Source organism: Ursus maritimus, unplaced genomic scaffold (genome assembly GCF_017311325.1).
Source record: "Ursus maritimus isolate PB19 unplaced genomic scaffold, ASM1731132v1 scaffold_24, whole genome shotgun sequence".
Classification (NCBI taxonomy): domain Eukaryota; kingdom Metazoa; phylum Chordata; class Mammalia; order Carnivora; family Ursidae; genus Ursus; species Ursus maritimus.
In genome coordinates, this window is record NW_024424897.1 from 24,079,315 (window position 1) to 24,097,454 (window position 18,140).

General features: G+C 51.0%; 1 protein-coding gene across 4 annotated transcripts in view; it reads left to right on the forward strand.

Moving 5' to 3' along the window:
• Positions 1-18,140, forward strand: part of IGF2BP1 (insulin like growth factor 2 mRNA binding protein 1) — a 40,526-nt gene that overhangs the window by 1,403 nt on the left and 20,983 nt on the right. For 3 of the 4 annotated variants that reach the window (XM_040640765.1, XM_040640766.1, XM_040640767.1), the window contains exon 2: positions 1,963-2,023. In XM_040640765.1, the coding sequence (XP_040496699.1) occupies positions 1,963-2,023 (61 nt within the window). The remainder of the gene's footprint in view (positions 1-1,962; positions 2,024-18,140) is intronic. The other variant, XM_008688216.1, reaches the window with a different exon arrangement.

Genomic DNA, 18,140 nt, shown 5'->3' on the forward strand with positions numbered 1-18,140 from the left:
TTTTCTTCCCTTTCTTCTTTTCTTTCTTTCTTCTTTCTTTTCTTTCTTCCTTCTTTCCTTTCTTCTTCTTTCTTCGCTTCTTTCTTTCTTCCTCTTTTCTTCTTTCGCTTCCTCTTTCTTTCCTTCCTCTTTCTTCCTTCTTTCTTTTTTTTTTTCTTCTTTCTTTAACTTCTTTCCTTTCTTCTTTCTTTCTTTCTTTCTTTCTCTTCTCGCTTCTTTCTTTTTTTTTTTTTTTTTTTTTTTTTTTTTTTCCGCTCCATTTTTCGCAGTCGATTTTATTTAGAGGCGGCGCCAGGGCGGCCGGGAGAAACGTGACACACCAGCCCGCTCGAGGGGTTTCCGGACAGAAGGGGAGCAGGCCGCGTCGTCCGCCTCCCAGCGCCGCGGGCACTTCTCCCGGCCTTCGAACTCTCCCGCGACCTCGCGGCGCCCTCAGGCCGCCCCTCCCGCCGCGGGCTCCGGACAACTTCAGGGGTGGTGCAAAGAAAGTTTGCGGCTGCTGCCGCCGGCCTCCCGCCTCTCGGCCTAGGAGGCTCGCCGCCCGCGCCCGCCCGCCCGGCCTTGCCAGGACCGCGTCCCGCCCCCGAGACCGCCACCATGAACAAGCTGTACATCGGCAACCTCAACGAGAGCGTGACCCCGCGGACTTGGAGAAAGTGTTTGCGGAGCACAAGATCTCCTACAGCGGCCAGTTCTTGGTCAAGTCGGGCTATGCCTTCGTGGATCGCCCGACGAGCACTGGGCAATGAAGGCCATCGAAACTTTCTCCGGTAAGAGTGCACCCACCTCCCCGAAAAGCCACAACGAAATCCCCGAACAACGGAGACCTGCTCCTCTTCTCTCCTTGCCCGCCAACTCTCTCGCTTCTGGCCTGCGGGGCTTGGCCTCGCCATCGACCCTCCGCCCACCTCCTTCGACGCCCCCTTCCATCCCCACTCGCCCCTCGCGCGGAAATATCCCGGACCCCCTCACCCCTTCCTCCCAGCCCCAGAACAGAAGCTGGAGGCTTTAGTAAGGCCGCCCCTACCCCCCACCGACGGGGCGGGGGCCCCATTGGCAGTGTGTGGGGGGGGTCCCCACTCAGGCGGCCCCCGTCTGGGCCTTATTTCCATGCCCGCCCTTCCCTGTCCGAGGCTGGACCCCCCTCCCCGACCAGCGCGAACAACCCCAGCTCCCTTCCTCCGCCCTAGGCCTTTCCAGGCGGGGAAGAGGTCTCCGCTCCGTCCCCGATCTCCCGGGTGCCCAGTGGGGACTGCCGCCTTCGGGCAGGGCCGGAGAGGAAGGGGGTCCCGCCTCCCGCCCAGGGCCTGGGCTTGAGCCATTTTGATTTGAAAGTGGGGCGTGAGCGGGGTGGCGCGGCGGCGGCGGCGGCGCCGGGTCGCCATGCTGCTTCCCGAGACGCCCAGGCTGGGCCGAGAGGCGCGCGCCGCGGCCGCCGGGGACCCTCCCCGCGGGGCCCCGCTCCGCTCCCCCAAGGCCTCTGCTCGCCACCGGCCCCGACAGGTGAGCGCCCCGCCGCCCGGAGCCCTTCTCCGCGGCTCGATAGAAAACTAAAGTTTCATTCTGCACCCCTCCCCCGCAACACACTTCGGGAGCAACGGGGAGCCCTTTCTCTCCCGGCCCCGGCTCCCCACCTCCGGGAGCCGAGTAGGCAGCCCGCCCACACAAACGCCCAGGTCGCCCCACTCCCAGGTCGGGCTCCCAGAGCCACCCACTACCCAACTAGCCTCGGTGAGAGAACAGAACAAAACGAAAATTAACAAAACACAATAACGAATTTATAGATTCCACCATTCCCAGAGCGACCGTTTCGCGTCTGGCCACGGAACCCACTGCCTGGATTTCTAGGCAGATCTCACTCAGATCCCAGCAACTCCTCAATTACCCTCTTCGTCCTGTTATCCACCCCCCACCCCTGTTCCAGCTCTTATATTGCCTTTTTTTTTTTTTTTTAACCTGTAGGGAAAGTCGAATTGCAAGGAAAACGCCTGGAGATTGAACACTCGGTCCCCAAAAAACAAAGGTAGGAAAGGGCTCTTTGAGAAGGGAGGCAACCTGGGGGCGCTTAGAGACTGTGTTAAGGGGTCCATAGTGTCTCCAGTGGAAGAAACCCATTACTGGCCTTCCCACCCCCAACTCCGGATGTTGGGGGCAGGGAGGGAAGATTGGCTAAGATCTTGTAATGGGTGGTTTACAGCTTGTAAAAAATAAGCCGGGGCTGGGGTGGGCTGAGAGATGGTATTTGGAGAAGTAAAAGGGGAAAAATCCATAGGAGAGAAACCTTGTGGAGTTTGTTCAAGGTGTGTGTGGGGCCATTTTTGTGGGGAAGCTAAAAATCTTTGAATTCAGAGTTGGAACTCCTGGACATTTCTGCAACTTGCAGCAGGCCTCACTTTCTCTTTTTTTCCCCCACCCATCCTTTAGCATAATTCTTAAGTGGATTGGGGGGGTCCCCTTCGACTTCCTAGGGGAAGTGGAATGAGTTTCTGCCCCCAAAAGAATTCCTTTATGCTTGTGCTTTATGTATATTTCTGCAACAGGCAAGGGCATTTTTTTTTTTCCAGACCCCTACCCCTAGTCCCTCACATCACACGTCCTCCCTTCCCAACTGGATTTTGCAAAGAATATGCTTTGGCTGTGCTATCCTTTCCGAGCCCCCCCACCCCCACTCCTTCAGTCCATTGTTACAAGGGGACCATCTGGGGTGAGAGCTTTGTGTTCAGGCTGTGAGCTGGGGCTCTTTGGAGGGTCTAGAACTCCCTGGATGAATAGTGAGAGAGAGGGGGAGAAAGAGTGAGAGAGAGTGTGTGTGTGTCCCAATACCTTTCTATTCTCGTTTAAGCAAAGTGGGGTACCTCTATCATGTTATCCCCAAATCTGATTCATGGTGGATTTCAGATCTTTCATTGAACTCTGGCTGGGAAGTATAGGGGCAGAGTTTTTTCTGCTTTCTCAAATGTGACTTTAAACATGTTGACAGTGCAGACTTTTCCCTCATGTTGCAGCCCCCAGGAAATCTTTGATCTGTGCCCCCTTCCCCTCCCTAGGTGTGTTCTCCCCCTCATTTCAACTGGAAACTTGCTGCATTTAGAATAATCCTGGCCTTTTCTGGGTGGGAAGGTGGAGGTGGGTGGCTCTGTATTTTTTTTTTTTTTTTGAGCCTGTGAAGTTTAACTGTAAAGTTTAAGTGAGATAAAAATCTGTTCAGTGGGTTTAGCTTAAGATATTTTAAGTAACTTAGAACTATTGTATCTGTAGCTGATCAATATGGCTTGTAACTATGTTTATAGAGCCTGTGATTGAACCTCAAGTGCTTCAGATAGTCTTATTGGAAAGGCAATTAGAGTTAGGAGTAAAGAGGCAATAAAATCGGAAGGAAGAAAAAAAAAGTCTTATTTATTATTTTGAAACATTTCCTGGAGATGGGACTGAGAAAAACATACTGACACCGGTAGATTTATTGAGAGGATTTTGGATATTTGAACTGAGAGCTGAGTGTTTGAAACATGTTGATGAGAAATGACCAGAATAATTGGAATTCTGACATATGTGGGGTTTTTTTCCTTTTGCTCTTATGGGTGGTTTAAATTTTAAAGGGAATGAAGTGAAAGCAAGAGAAATAGCAAAATGTGATGAAATGGGACCCAAAACATTTATATTTTAATTTCCATGGTGCTCTGTATTTATGGCTCTTTCCCCCTAAGCCATCTGCTTGCTTTCAAGCCATTTTTAGGCTCCTTCTTGTTCCCTCCAAAATGCATTACTTAGGGCGCTTTTGAGTTGGGAAGGGGTGGGGTTTGTGAGAAGAGTGGGTACAAAATCTTCCTTTCCACATCCCTATGAAATTCCATCTTTTGTGTGTTCTCCCCCTCCCTGAAATAATTTTTTGAGCAGAAACACTGAGTCAGTTGTGTGTGTGTGTGTGTGTGTGTCTGTGGGGTGGTTGAGAAGGCACTTCATTTTTCTAGAATGAATCAATTTTTGAAGTTTTAGGATTTAAAAAAAGAGTTTGTTTTCATGAAGTAAGTTTGCTCTATCATTTTGTGTTCTTTGAAGGAAGCATTTTGTGGTATGTGTTTTGAGTCTGTCTGAAAACTGTTTCTTCAGTTGGTCTGTTACTGGCTCTTTCAATCTCATGGACGTACAGAACAGGAACTAGTTAATTATAACTAATGTATGTTAAGCAAAATGAACGACTGTGCATATGTATTTTGTATGTATATACTCTTGTTTTCACTGTTTAAAGAAACAGAAAAGAAGTAACTTCTTGATGCACTCAGTTCCGAATGAGTTATGACTTTAAACATTTCTAAGAGATTCATAAAAATGTAACCACCTAAGTGTTCCTGTTTTTTGTTGGATTGTTTTTTGTTTTTTAAAGGGGGAAATCAAACAAAAGGGAATATTACAGCGGTTATCTTAGCAGCCTGATTTTGAAGTATTAATTTATTTTGTTCTAACTTTGTGTCTATTTGATAGATATAATTTGTACCTTTTTAAGAACCCAAGAGACTGAGCGCTATGCATTTAAACTGAAAACATTCATTTGAAATTTTAAAATGGATCATATTAAATTTCTCCCACCTTCCCAAAACCTCTCTTAGACAGTGTTGGAATTTTGGCCAACAGATTTGGCTTTTGGTTGAGAATTTGTATATATTCACTGTCAAATACTAGGACAAAGGGGAAAAGCCAAAAGCATTTTTAAAACGGTTGTGGAAGGGCCTTGTACATGTGTTTTATTTTGAGAGATGAAAGAGTAGTTAAGGCAAGGGGAGGGGGGTCCCATCTTAGACTTGTTTATTTTGAGAATTGATTTGCTTTTTAAAGGAATTAAACTTTTGTTTCATTTGCCACTGTGTGTGCCTTTTTCTAGAGGAATGTGACCCTAAAGATAGCAGACCTACTCTCATCTGCTGTCATCAAAATAAAAGGTGTTGCTGTTAAGAAAAAAATGCAAGAGATGTACTGTATTTCTCTGCAGGACATGTGTCTGACTTAAAAGACTAATTTTCTTAGGCAGGTTAATGGTTCTTTTCTCTAAGCTGACTTAAAATGAGGTGGGCTACATACCCTACCTTAATTTTCCAAGTTTTTAAAAAAAAAAAAAGACTTTCTGTCAGAGCCGTAGAAGTGTGAGAACTCGCAGAAAGTGCTTCAACTTTATTCTGATTTTACAGTTTTAATTTCCTAAAGTTAGCAGTTTTGAAAATCCGTGTGAAGGGCTGTCTTATAAGTGGCAAAAATATGATTTTTAATTTTAAGTGATTTGCTCTGAAGTCACTGGCTCACTGAATGTTTTCAAAACAAGCAAAAAGATTTTGCCTTCAGAAATGGACTTGTCTTTAATGAAAGTTGTTCTGAGGGGCTGAAAATGAATTATAATCAGGGGGGCTAAGAAGCAAGGGAATGTCTTAAAAAAACAACAAAGCACTGTAAAAAGGACTAGAGTGGGAGGAATTTCAGGCACTTTTACTTTAGTGGTTGTAGTTGAAAGATACATCTGACCTGTATTCAACGAGTAAGATTAAAGTGGAAACAGTTTATGAGGCTTTCAGTAAAAGGTTTTCTTATTAATAATTAGCTTCTTCTTTTGCCTTTAAATAAATTTAAAAATGGTTGATTCTTATGTTTTTCTGCACTCTTCAGAGGGAAGCTGGAAATCAGTTCACTCACATTTTAATTTCCACCTAGAAAGTAGACCTTACAAATTCATAAATTCTGCTTTCTTCACCGCCAGAGCATCCCTTTCCTTGTTATCATTTAGTGCACAGTATTTCGAGATGCTTCCCTAAAGGACAGTGGTATTTGTCCATTGAAAGAGTGATGGGTTTCTAGAACCCTTTATCTTCTGACCCAAAGTAGAAAGATGAAATTTTACCCTAATAGAGCTTTCTCAGCTGGGAGAACCAAGGGGGAAAGGAGGGGAAGACTTGTAATTCCCATCACTAATTTCTTCAAAGTATAGTTAACTGTTCCAAATGTAAAGTTTTAATGGCACAGCTTTTGGTGGAAAAGGAGCAAAGCATTCTTGTAATTATGTTTTAGAGATGAAATACATGACATTAGCCATTGGAAGAATCCTGATTCAAGGGTTCTGAGCTTCTAATCTTTTGAAATTACCTTAATATATGTCATTTGAATCTATTTTATGTGTTTGGGTACTTCTAAGGCTTAGTTTTTAAAGGTTTATTCTAAACTTCCATGTCTAACAGCCAGTTGACAAAAGATACCATTGAGATAGGCTAGTGAGTGTACAGTTTGAAAATATTTTTAAAAATTTCAGATCAGGTTTAGTTGAGTGAAAAGGGGGGAGACCGGCAAGTGCTGTGTGAAATTGGGGGATCTTTTTGTTGAAGACAGACATTGGTTATCTCTGTTGGTTTTTGTCTGGGGTGGTGGTGGTGGTCGTGGTGGTGGTGTTGTCATTAGAATAAATATATGAACCAAAGGCGTTTGAAGAACAGACATTTTGCCAGCTGTTAAGATTTGAATTCCGTCTTGTTCGCTCCGCATCCTCTTTAAAGATTCTTAAAATGTGCCTAATGCCTTCCAGAAAGTGCAGCTTAGAATTTGGGATGGGAGTGTTAGGGAGAGAAACAGAGAAGGAAAAAAGCAGCGGGGGAGACTGGAGAAATCAGACGAGTTAGTCCTGGGTTGGAAATTCCAGACGGGGGAAAAAAGAGAGAGAGAGAGAGAGAGAGGGAGATGGGGGTTGGGGTGGAGTTCCCGCTTCCCTTTTAAAGAGCAGCGGCTGGGGGCGCACAGCGACCCACGGGAGAGAGGGGGTCGCAGACAGCAGCTTTAGGAGCCGGCTGGGAGACTGGGCGTGGGGCGCGGCTCCTGCCGCTGTCGGAGTTGCCTGCCTTTCCCTTCCCCTTTTCAAAAAGCAGAGAAAGTCGCGGCGGCGCTGGCGGCGCTTCCTGGAGAGCCCGCGCCCGCCCGGCCGCCCTGACCCTTCCCGGCCCGTTGCGATCCCCGGCGGCCCCGCAATCTCGGCCCGCTCCGCGCGCGCGCGCCCCCCCGCAGGCCCGGGGCTCCCGGCAGGGCTGCCTCTCCCGGGGTCCCCGAGACCCCCCGGCCGCGGCGCGCCGGCAGACAGCCCCGCCTGGGTCCCGAGAGCCCCAGATCCCCGACCTCGCCCACGTGGAGCGTTCCCCGGCTGGGGGCGCGGACCTTCGCGTTCGAAGGCACAAGCTAGAGGCCAAGGCGGCGGCGTGAAGAGGGCTGGGTGGGGAGGGTGGGGAGGAAGGAAGGGGTAAGGAGAAAAGAGGACGAGAGGTGGAGAGAAAATGGAGGTGCACGTCGTGGGCGCCCTCTGCCCGGAGCTGAGGCCCCTTGGCCACGGGGCATAGAGCTGGAAGAGTTAACAGGGTCCAGTACTCTTTAGAAAGTGGCCTGTCTGCAGGTCCCGAGACAATAACAAGGTGGGGGGGGGTAGTAACCAGAGGTTCTAGGGTGGGTTTAATCGTGCTGTAAAAGAGAGACCACAGGTCCTCCAGCGGCCCACTGACCGGGCTGGGATGGAGGAGTTTTCTCGGCGTCCCAGCCAGTGTCTGGCTCCCTGTGAATGTCAGATTGGCACACCACTTCCACCTGTGCTGAGCGCACTTCCTCTCCTCGCCCACACCTTTGAAAATGCCGGTCAAAACAAAAGCAAGAAAAGGTCTCAAAAAACGTGCACACCAGAGTGCATGCCCTTTCGGTTAGTGATGAAAGTGTGATTTGGCTAGCCAAAGATCACGGGGAGGGGAGCGGCTGGGGTGACACCATGGCAAGGAAGGCGCGCCAGCGGGAAGATGCTCAGCCCCCAGGTGGCTAACCCCATTCCAATAGAAGAGCTTGGATGTCCCCTCAGATTTGGTTAGAGGGGACTGTGTCCTTTTCTAGTGAGTGGGAGGGGCCATCCCACTCTGGAACAGGGCGAGCCAGCTTTGTAAGGCCGATTTGCAGCTAGTAGGTTTGCAATAAATAGTCGAAGAATGAAGGCACAACAGGCTGGAACAAGCTTTTACCCTGAACACAGACCACTGAAATACAGTGTATGTGGATTATGGGCAAATCACAGGAGAAAAGTCGGTTTGGACCTCCTCATTTTAATACGGTTGGAGAAAAACCTGATTGCAAAACACTGAAATGTGACTGTATACAGACCGCCCCCCCCCCCATACAGTCCTATCACGGAAGTCCAGTCTTCCAGAATTTGGTGTTCTGTTTGTAAGGCAGAGAGCACAGAGCACGGCGAACCATTAGTGAACTGCTTCTGGGTGAAATACAGAGCAAACAGCTGGGTGATGAGAAGAATTTTTGACTGGTGTGTCAAGGTGTTTGCAAGACCCCTACGGACAAGTCTGATTATTAGACAAGTGGCATTTTGGTGGCGAAAGGCACATAAGGAACCTGTCAGGATGGATGGGTGTGAATTTTGCTCATAGTTTAGGGGAGGGGTGTGGAGACCTCTCTCTTTGAGAGGAGACGGGAGAAGTGGAGGATCTCTTTCCCGCGCCATGTCTGTTCAGTGGATTCTAGTCAGCCCTCTCGATATTTCTGTAGGAGAAGACGGTGAAGGAGAACTTCAATTTTCATTCATTTTGAGTTAGTTTCAGTTGAAAAATTAGTCCTTCATCCAGATGTTTTGACCACTTGAAATGGAAAATGTTAAGTCTGAGTGAGATTTGATTGGATAGTTGAGTTGATTGGATGTAGTTAGAATCTTCAAGAGGAGAAATCAGGATTCAGGAAAAGAATTGTTCTTTGTTAAAGGTTGTTTGTAGGGTCTGAGTTCTTTGGCAGCAGGAGCTGGGGGGGGGGGCAGAAATCATTCTGAACTCCTGAGGCTCAAGGAGAGAGGAAGCTCCATGAGGTCAGGGGCTCCTGACCTACCCTCGATGCCTCGTCCTACCCCCTTTACCGTTGGAAAGGTCTCTCCGGAGAGCTCAGTGTTTAAAAACAAGAGCTTCGGAGCCAGGCAATGACTGAAACTTGTAGAAGGTTCTCTTCTTAAATCTCGATTTCTGTAACTGTGAGCTGGTGTTATTACACATGAACTTATTACTGCTATTATTTGTTTTAGATACTCACCTCTCTGCCTCCTGTCTTCGGACGGCGGCAGCTTGGGGCACGTATCTGAGGCAGTAGGGAGGGGTGAATCCTTCTGTGACTGTGGCGTGTAGTGTATATGGAACCGTGACGGATAGGCATACTGAAGGGGACTGACGTGTAGGGTGCTTTGATAACCTGCACGTTGAAAGGGAAAGCCACCTTTTGGGAGAGGGAGATGAAGCTCACCAGGGCAATCCCCCCAGACCCCCTGCGTTACGGACCCCATCCTGCCAGACAGGAGACTTGAAGGGATGGCGCAAGCGTGGTGGAGAACGCTACCGCGGACCGTCCCTCAGGGGAGTGGGCCCCATGTTCTGTTGTTGTTGATGCCATGAACCCAGGCCAGGCGAAATTTCATACTTGGGGGCTACTGTGAAAGGTGCATGTAGGGTAGGGACCTTGGTGAGAGAGGAGCCACCTTCCTTCTGAAATGAGGTAAGTGTTAGAAGGATTCAGGATGAAGGGGACTGTGAGTCCTTGGGGGTCAGAGGAAGGGAGATAGGAGAGCAGCGTCGAGATGGGCATGTTTGCCCTGATGTTCAGCTCTTTTTTTTTTTTTTTTTTTAAAGATTTTATTTATTTATTCGACAGAGAGAGAGACAGCCAGCGAGAGAGGGAACACATCAGGGGGAGTGGGAGAGGAAGAAGCAGGCTCATAGCGGAGGAGCCTGATGTGGGGCTCGATCCCATAACCCGGGATCACGCCCTGAGCCGAAGGCAGACGCCTAACCGCCGTGCCACCCAGGCACCCCCCTGATGTTCAGCTCTTGGTAAGCTGACAAGGTAGCCGGTCAGGAGTCGGGGATACCTGGGTGCCCGGGAAGTGACCACACATACGTTGTTCCCCTCGGAGGAGGGCAAAGCCCCCAGTGGCCTCCGTTTCCCTGGGCCCTTGGAGTGGAGCGAGAACCCACCTTGCCGTCCACTTCCTCCCTTGGGGCCTTCCTGCTGAAAGGGTGCACACACTCCCACTCGCACAGACCTATTGTCCCTTCGAAATCTCAGCCTAGGGACTGAGGATTGAACCTTCTGTCAGTGGGGTGGGGAGAGGAAGGGCTTCCAATCCGGATGTGGCTTTTGGCCCTTTAACAGGCTTGTGACTTTAATCAGTCACTATAAAGGGTTTTACAATTAGTTTGTGTGGAATGACGTGTGTTGCCTCTTCTCTGGAGTGGCATCTGGGATTGCTTGGGGCTCCTCAGCTTCCCAGGAGGTATTCTGAAGATGAAGAGGACAAAATGAGGGGAGACAGGAACTCCAGTGGGGGCTGCCGGGTGGAGTAAACTTGGTGAGGATGTCTGTTCAGAGCTAGAAATATTTATTCTCCTTCCTCCTTCGGGTCTCTCAGTTTCTTGGGAGGAGAAGGCCGACTGGAATAGAGCAGTTGGCTTGGGCAGGATTCGGAGACAGAACCCTAAATTAAAGAGTAGAGATGATCCTTTGCAGACCAAGCAGTCGGTGGCCGCAGCCAGTGTGTTCTGAGCAGGGACTAGACAGAGGATGTTGGCTTGGCGGGGGGACAGCGGTATTCAGAAGATACTCCCTTGACTCCTTATGTCGAGTGTCTACACCGGCACCTTCTTGTTGAATGTAAAAGAAGGGAAAATCCAGCTCACTGTAGTTATTTTATCTAGAGGGTTTGCCTAGATATTTGGCTCAAAGCTGCTGCCGCCGGCTGTTCAGACTAGGGTAGCGGGATACCTTTCCAGAATAAGCCGGGGGCAGGCAGGTGGAACACGGCGATCTTCCCAAACACCCCGTGTCTCTCTGAGATAATCTTTCTTTCACTTTCCTGCGCTTGTCCCTCGCGGACTATCTTGAATGAGTAGTTTGCTAAATTTAAACTTCTGACTGGAGGAAGAATGGAGCCTGTAGGCTCAGGCTCCTTTGCTCTCTTCAAAACATCCCATGGGCAGCCACTTTAGCTTGGGTTTGTGTGTGTGTGTGTGTGTGTTGGGGGGGGGGGCTTTGCCGGTCAGACGTTAGCCATTTTTGCAGGGGCGAGGAAAGATTTTAAAAAGAACATACTTACAACCGAATTCCACATAAGACAATATTGAACAAGATGGCACAGGCGGGTACGATCGCTGTCGCGTTGTGCTGTGAAGTGTGGTGCCTCTCGCAGTGTTGGCTCCCCCCCGCCTGGTGCGGTCACCCACTCTGGTTTGTCTGTGTTCAGAGGCTGCCACTGCGAGCCGCGGCCTCGGCCGGGTCTTAGTAATACCATGAAGGACAAGTGAAAGACTAGACTTACAGCGCAGATGGAAGGAAATACAACTTCGCAGTTCATTTTCCTCCAGGAGCTTTTAGATTTTAAAACTTGCTGCTTAGTATTTTAAGAGAATTTTAAATTAAAAAATTTTTTTTAAATTTTGTAAGTTAAAAATTATTTATCTATCTACTTATTTATAAGATTTTATTTTATTTATTAATTTTTTAAAAGATTTTATTTATTTATTTGACAGAGAGAGAGACAGCCAGCGAGAGAGGGAACACGAGCAGGGGGAGTGGGAGAGGAAGAAGCAGGCTCATAGCGGAGGAGCCTGATGTGGGGCTCGATCCCAGGACTCTGGGATCACGCCTGAGCCCCGAAGGCAGACGCTTACCGGCTGAGCCACCCAGGCGCGCCCCTATTTATCAGATTTTATTTTGAAGTAAGCTCTACGCCCAGCCTGGGGCTCAACTGTAACAACCCCCAAGGTCGAGGGGTGTGCTCTACCAACCGAGCCAGCCAGGCGCCCCTAAGTTAGAAATAATTTTTAGTATTTTAAAATAATTTCAGTTAATTAAATACCTCTTAAATATCTAAATAATTTTATGTGGTGAGGCATACCTATCATGACATTTACTACTGTAAGCATGAAGCACGTCGCTCGGTTCTGGAGAACATTCCCTCTGTTGTGCAGCCATCACTGCCTTCATCTCTAGAACTCTTTTCATCTTGTGGGACCGAAACTGTACCCAGTAAACTAACTCCCCATCCTCCCCTCCCTCTAGTGGTATTCAGACCATTGACAGTTTTGCTTTTTCTACATGGTGGTTACCGCTTTATCCTTCCATAAATATGGGAGCCTTTGCCTGACCCCTCTCTTGCCTTAACACTAATTATTTGTTGGGTTTTTATTTAGCACTCTTGGGTCCTTTTTTTTTTTTTTTTAAAGATTGTATTTATTTATTTGACAGAGAGAAAGAGAGCACAAGCAGGGGGAGCGGGAGAGGGAGAAGCAGGCTCCCCGCGGAGCAGGGAGCCTGAGGTGAGACTCGATCCCAGGACCTCGGGATCATGACCTGAGCCAAAGGCAGACCTAATGATGGAGCTGTCGAGGCGCCCCTGGGTCTTTTTCAGAGTGGGGGAGAGAGACAAGGGTTGAGAGAGGGAGCTGCAGAAGAGAGGTGCAAGATAAAACTCTCTGCCCTCCAGCATTTTCACTTTAGATCCAGGAAAAGCTGTGGGACAGCAGAGGCCAAGAGACTAGGTATTAAAATGGGAGGCACACAACCTCAGGGACTAAAATAGAGGAGGGAGGCTTTAAGGGAGCCAAGCTGTGTTTTGGAGGATAGGCAGACAAAATAGGAGTGGATTAAGGAGAGCATGCTGGATCGACAGGGAGATGTTGAGGGAAGACGGTTCATCTGGAAGAGAGGGGTGGCATTGTAGTGAGGCCCTCAGGCAGGTAGGGCAGGTATCCCTGTTTATTTCCCTTAGAGAGCACCTTCTTGGCCCCAGAGCTCCGTTCGAGGTGACTCCTCGGGTCAAAAGATGAGCATTTATTGAGTATCTCCGTCACATCTGAGCAGTGTGACTTCCTGAATCCTCATGAAGAGCCCCGGGCAAGTGTCTTCCTTCCACGGAAGAAGCTGAAGCTCTGAGCAGGTAAAGTCACTTAGTCAGGGTCAACGCCTTGAACAGGTGGTAGTGCTGGGATTCAGACCCAAGCCTTTCCACCGAAAGCTGAGCTGTCTTAGAAGGTGGGAGCAGGTGATCCTCTGACCTTCAAAGAAATTGAATCTTAGCTTGAGCTTTTCTGGGGGGGGGAGAACATAAGTAAGGTTAGCAAATAAAAACACGCCCAGCATGTTCTGAGCCTCCTCCTTCCCCAGGTGCTTTATGCTTTAATGTTTAAATGCTTTGCATTTTATTTTCCTCTCACTGTTGGGATTTTCAGGCAATCTTCAGTGGTTAAAAAAACCCAGAAAATTATCCTCTTGTCTGGGCAGCTAAGATGGGAAATGGGGATTCTACTTTTAGAACGAAAAAGACCCACAGAGAGGGAGCTGAGCAAAGTGGAGATGGACTTGAGTGTGGTTAAAGTTCAGGTATCAGCCTCAGCTTGCTATTTCCCCAGATGGGTAAACTGTGGGATCCGGGGTCCCTATCTTTTCCTGAGCCTCGTTTCCTCTTCTGCAACATCTGCATCTCCAGAAACCCAATCAAAGGAGCTAGGTATTCTGAGTTATAAGGGCCTCCATCCTTTGGAGTTCTGGCAGGCATCAGGGCTGGAGCCTTTGGCTGGTACACCCCCCTCCCCTTTTGTTTGGGTTCAACGCCAGCGAACATGGGAGGCTGGGGGAAGGGGCAGGGATTGAGATGCTGCTTCTCCCACCCCCCCACCCCCCCAGGAGGAAGGGACAAAGAATTCACCTTTGTTACAAGCCTCCAGTGTCATAATTCATAGCTTATGTATGGTTCTGAGAAGCAAGAACCCAGCTACCTTCTTTTCACTGAGAAGCAGAGGGAGCAGGCAGGCTTCGTGCAGCCAGCTGGCTTGCTGGCTCGAGTCACCTTAGGTTAGTCACTTAACCTCTCTGAGCCTGTTTTTTTTTTTGAACTGTAGAATGAATGGCAATTAAAAATCTCATTCTTTGGTGGTTCAGAGGCTCGAATCAACCTCTTGTCGCTGTTCTGGGTTCATAGGAGGTGCGGGTGTAAAGAAGGACTTTGTAAATGTGAGTTACGAATAAGATTATCATTTACTGATGATACCCCAGGAGGGCAGACAAAGAAGGTCCTTCTCACCCCCAGACAAATGCCCTACTCTGCGTGGGAGGGAGGCTATGACTCTTAGATGGTAACTTTTCTGAGGAGGCTCCCAGGACGCCCCGGGAAGAGGGTCTTTTTTCCTCAGGCCCGGAAGTCCCCTGCGTTCGGTGCCCCCGGCCCAGCCCAGCCCACTCGCGGGCCTCAGTTCCTGCCTTCTCAGTGGGAAGCCGCCCTGGCCCGGTCCTGCCTCCTCCCCGCAGCCCGGCCGAGGTCTCTAAGGAATGCCGCCTCCCGGGCCATTTTCTCCCCTCCAGCTTCTGCGGCCCCACTTCCAGCCCTCTCCCGGCCCCCTACCCCCAACCGGTTCCCACTTAAATGCTTGCAGGCCTGTTTGCAGGCGGGAAGCCCCCTCCCCCACAGGACCACCTCAGTCACAGCCCTGACCACAGGGAGGTCGGGTCTGGATTTACTAAAGGACCCCGGAGGGGGAGCCTGCCCCTCGCTGGCTGCCTGGCTCGCTCATGGGGTCGGGTTTCGGCCGGTGGCTCTGGAGAGAGAGACAAAGGGCAAAGTCCTGTCCCCACCCCCACCCGGCAGCCCGGGGGCGCTTATCCCCTCCCCCTCTGGGCCCCGCCGGGGAGCCGAGGGCCCCCTGGGCCCGGCGGAACCGGCTCCGAACGAGTCGGGGTACCGAGGGGGTGCTGGCGGCAGAACATTCTAGACTGCTGCGCCTGCGGCAGAGAAGGGGGGGCCCGGGGGGCATCGCCTGCCCCCTCCCTGAGCTCTGCCGACGCGGCCCACCCAGCGGCTGGGGTGGGAGGCCGCGCGCTCAGCTTTCCCCGGGCGAGGTGAGGGGCTGGGGGAAGGGGCCGCCCGCGTGGGGCGCAGGCCCGGCGACGCCAGCGCGGCCGCTCAGCTGCTCAGGCCTTCTCAATTGCCCGTTCATGAGGGCTCCCCTCCTCCCCCCAGCTGCTGCCAGCCCTCCCCCACCCTCAGCTGCTGCCGCCCTTCCCAGGCACCTCTTTCTCCTCCGTTGCCCTGCCTGCCCCCGCTTTGGCGGCCCTCCGCGGCGGAAGGCCCTGCTCGCCACCCTGGGTCCCCTGGCGTGCCTGAGCCCTTGCTTGCTGCACCATCTTGGAAGGTGCTGGGCCACCTCCTGGACGCCATCCCTGGGCTGCGGAGAAAGACCTGCCGTGAGGGCATCTGTGCCTGCTGGAGGCAGGGCAGAACTCGGGATGGGTGTCCCTGTCCGAGGAGAGTTGTTCTGATAGCTCCCCACCCCACCAGGAAGAGACGAACACCAGCCTCCTGAAGTTTCTGACTACCAACAGGTCTTTGCGGGCCGCTGCAGGGGACACATGCCTCGAGGTGGTTAATCTCGTGCAGGGGGACACAACCAGCACTCCTTTCCACGAATAGGATGATCGGTTATTATTTTTAATGTATACCGGGATACATTCGCAGCCTTTCACGGGGAACACTGTCAATTCCATGAATTATGCTAAGTCCCAGAGGGTTTTCTTCTCGGTGGGGGAATTGAGTTGCTGAAGACTGATTTCTCTTGAGGCCGGTCTAGTTTCCTTATCCTTGCTTCTGAGAGCTCCACCGCAAAAATCCTGTCTTGAACTGGGCTCTCCAAGCTTGCCATTCATTCCCTCCTGAGGGAGAGACGCAGCCTTTCTCGATTTCGGAAGCATGCCCCATGATGCTTTCCACCGAGCGCCAGCTCTGTCCTCAGCCAGGTCTCTGGGTCCCAGAGGGCCAGACCTTTTGGCTCTTAAGCTTTCTGGGGAAATGCTGACATCTCCACTGGTGGGGGGGGGGGGGTTCAACCAACATTTCTGGTGAGGTTGGGGCAGGAATAGTCTTTCTAGCCCCCCTTCTGCCTTTTCCTGTCAGGGTATATTAGACTCCCCCCCCCCACCCCCCGGTGAAGATTCTGGAAATGCTTCTCACTGCCAGCCTGAGAAGGATGGCGAATAATGTCTGCAACGGTTCATTTCTGATCCCACGCCATCGCTGCCTCCACGGGGAAGACTGCACTGCTCAAGTTGGGTCACCTCTTTATCATTTGTCTCCCCAAGTTGGGTTTATTCCGAAGGCTTCTCCACACGTCCCCATATCCAGATTGTCGTTCCTCCCACTTCACCCTGCAGAGCTCACGCGGCCGGCTCCCACTCTCAGGGACCACTTGAGCAAAGTTGGAGGCAGAGAGCAAGGTGGAGGGAGGGAGAGGCAGTTGGCCCAGGCCGACTTGAAATTTGTCTGGAAAGAACTCCACTGTCTCAGAGCTTCTGTTTTGGCTTCGTCTCTGGTGCTGCCCAGATGGGCAAGAAAAAAAACGTGGGCTGTCTTGTCAAGCCATTTATTTCCGAGATGAGTGAATTGAGAAGTATTCATCCTGGAGGTTTGCTTGCTGACACCGGGTAGCACCTTCCCTGCTCCATGTCTCACCTTTGCGTCCTTGCCTCTCCCTAAACGTACACGGAATCTTGCAGGAATTCTTCGTGCCTATCCTTTTGCCCTGCTGACGTTTCTCTGACAGTCATCCAGCCGTATTATAGTATAGTTAGCTCTTGTGTGCGTTCAACCCTGTGCCCAAATTAGAGCCGCATGCAGTAAAAGCCAGTTGGCACGCAGTTAGCCATACAGAATATGGGCATTTTTCCTGCTGCTGACATCGGGGCTATACAAGCTTCTGCTGTGTTAACACTTTTTGTCAGAGAGAAAGCAGCAAGGTTTGGTGGAGAAGAGCATACACCGGCCTGGGACCGGAGCAGAGAGTTCTGGTTCGACTTTAGCGTCGCCAAGACTCTTTTCCTTTTTTTTCTGAGCTGGTTTCTCCAGCCGGCAGACGAGATGACTGTTGAGGAACCTCTCAAGCTCGAGGGGCTTACCCCTCTCCTGCCTCAGTGCCCGAATCTGATTTCCTTCCACTGGAACTTGCTGGTGCTGGGTTCGTGTGCGTGGGCGCGCTTGCGTGTATCCGTAGTCATGTAAGCAGCCTAGCGTCCCCTCCCCGCCCCCCACCTGCTTCCCTGCCTCTAGGGAGGCTGGGAGCATATTAAACATGATACAGGGGCGCCTGGGTGGCACAGCGGTTAAGCGTCTGCCTTCGGCTCAGGGCGTGATCCTGGCGTTACAGGATCGAGCCCCACATCAGGCTCTTCTGCTATGAGCCTGCTTCTTCCTCTCCCACTCCCCCTGCTTGTGTTCCCTCTCTCGCTGACTGTCTCTATCTCTGTCGAATAAATAAATAAAATCTTAAAAAAAAAAAAATAAATAAACATGATACAGAGCCTTCCGGAGGTGGCGCGCGAGGTGGGGGGCGGTATGGTTCCTCCCAGAGTCTCCCGGAGAGTTGATTCTCCTTTCTGCTTGTCCCCAGCATTAGCACAGGAGTGCGAGCACACGTGGAACAGTGCACGGGTGCTACATACATTGAAAAGACCATGTTCGTGGGACCACAGAATCATCGCAGTGGTGTCCCTGCGCTCCAGTCCGCCCTCCTACACCCTGGCATTTACCTGGGCGGTGGCGTCTGCTCTGCCTGGTCCTGTACCTTTCAGTAGGCTCATGTTTTCCTTTCCAGCCCCTACCCTGCCCGTCAGCCCACCCGACAGCCCTACTGTCTGGCTGCCCTGCCTCTGGATCAGCCTGGCACGGAGCCCTGGGCATTGGGCCAGCTCCTCCTCCCCTCTCCAGCCCCGCCCCCTTTCTCAGCTACTGCCATGCCTGGAGCGTGCCAGGCCCGCCCCTTTCGGAGGCTTTCCTGGACAATTACTTTCTTCACCTCTCCACCGTATAGGGATAAGGAGGCGGGGTGGGGAAGAAGGACTGGGTCAGCGGTGATCTTACGGAAAAGGCGGAGGGTGGCACTTTAGGGCATCTTTTAATGTGGGACTTCCAGCTGGAAAAAACTGGGAGGAGAGCCAGCTTCGGGAGGGGGCTTCTACTCCAGCGTGAGCCGCGGGGCTGGGGTGGGGGGGGGACTCGCTTGTCGAAGAGTCAACAGGATTATCCAGTTGTAAAGGGATGCCGTGGAGAGCCCCCCCCC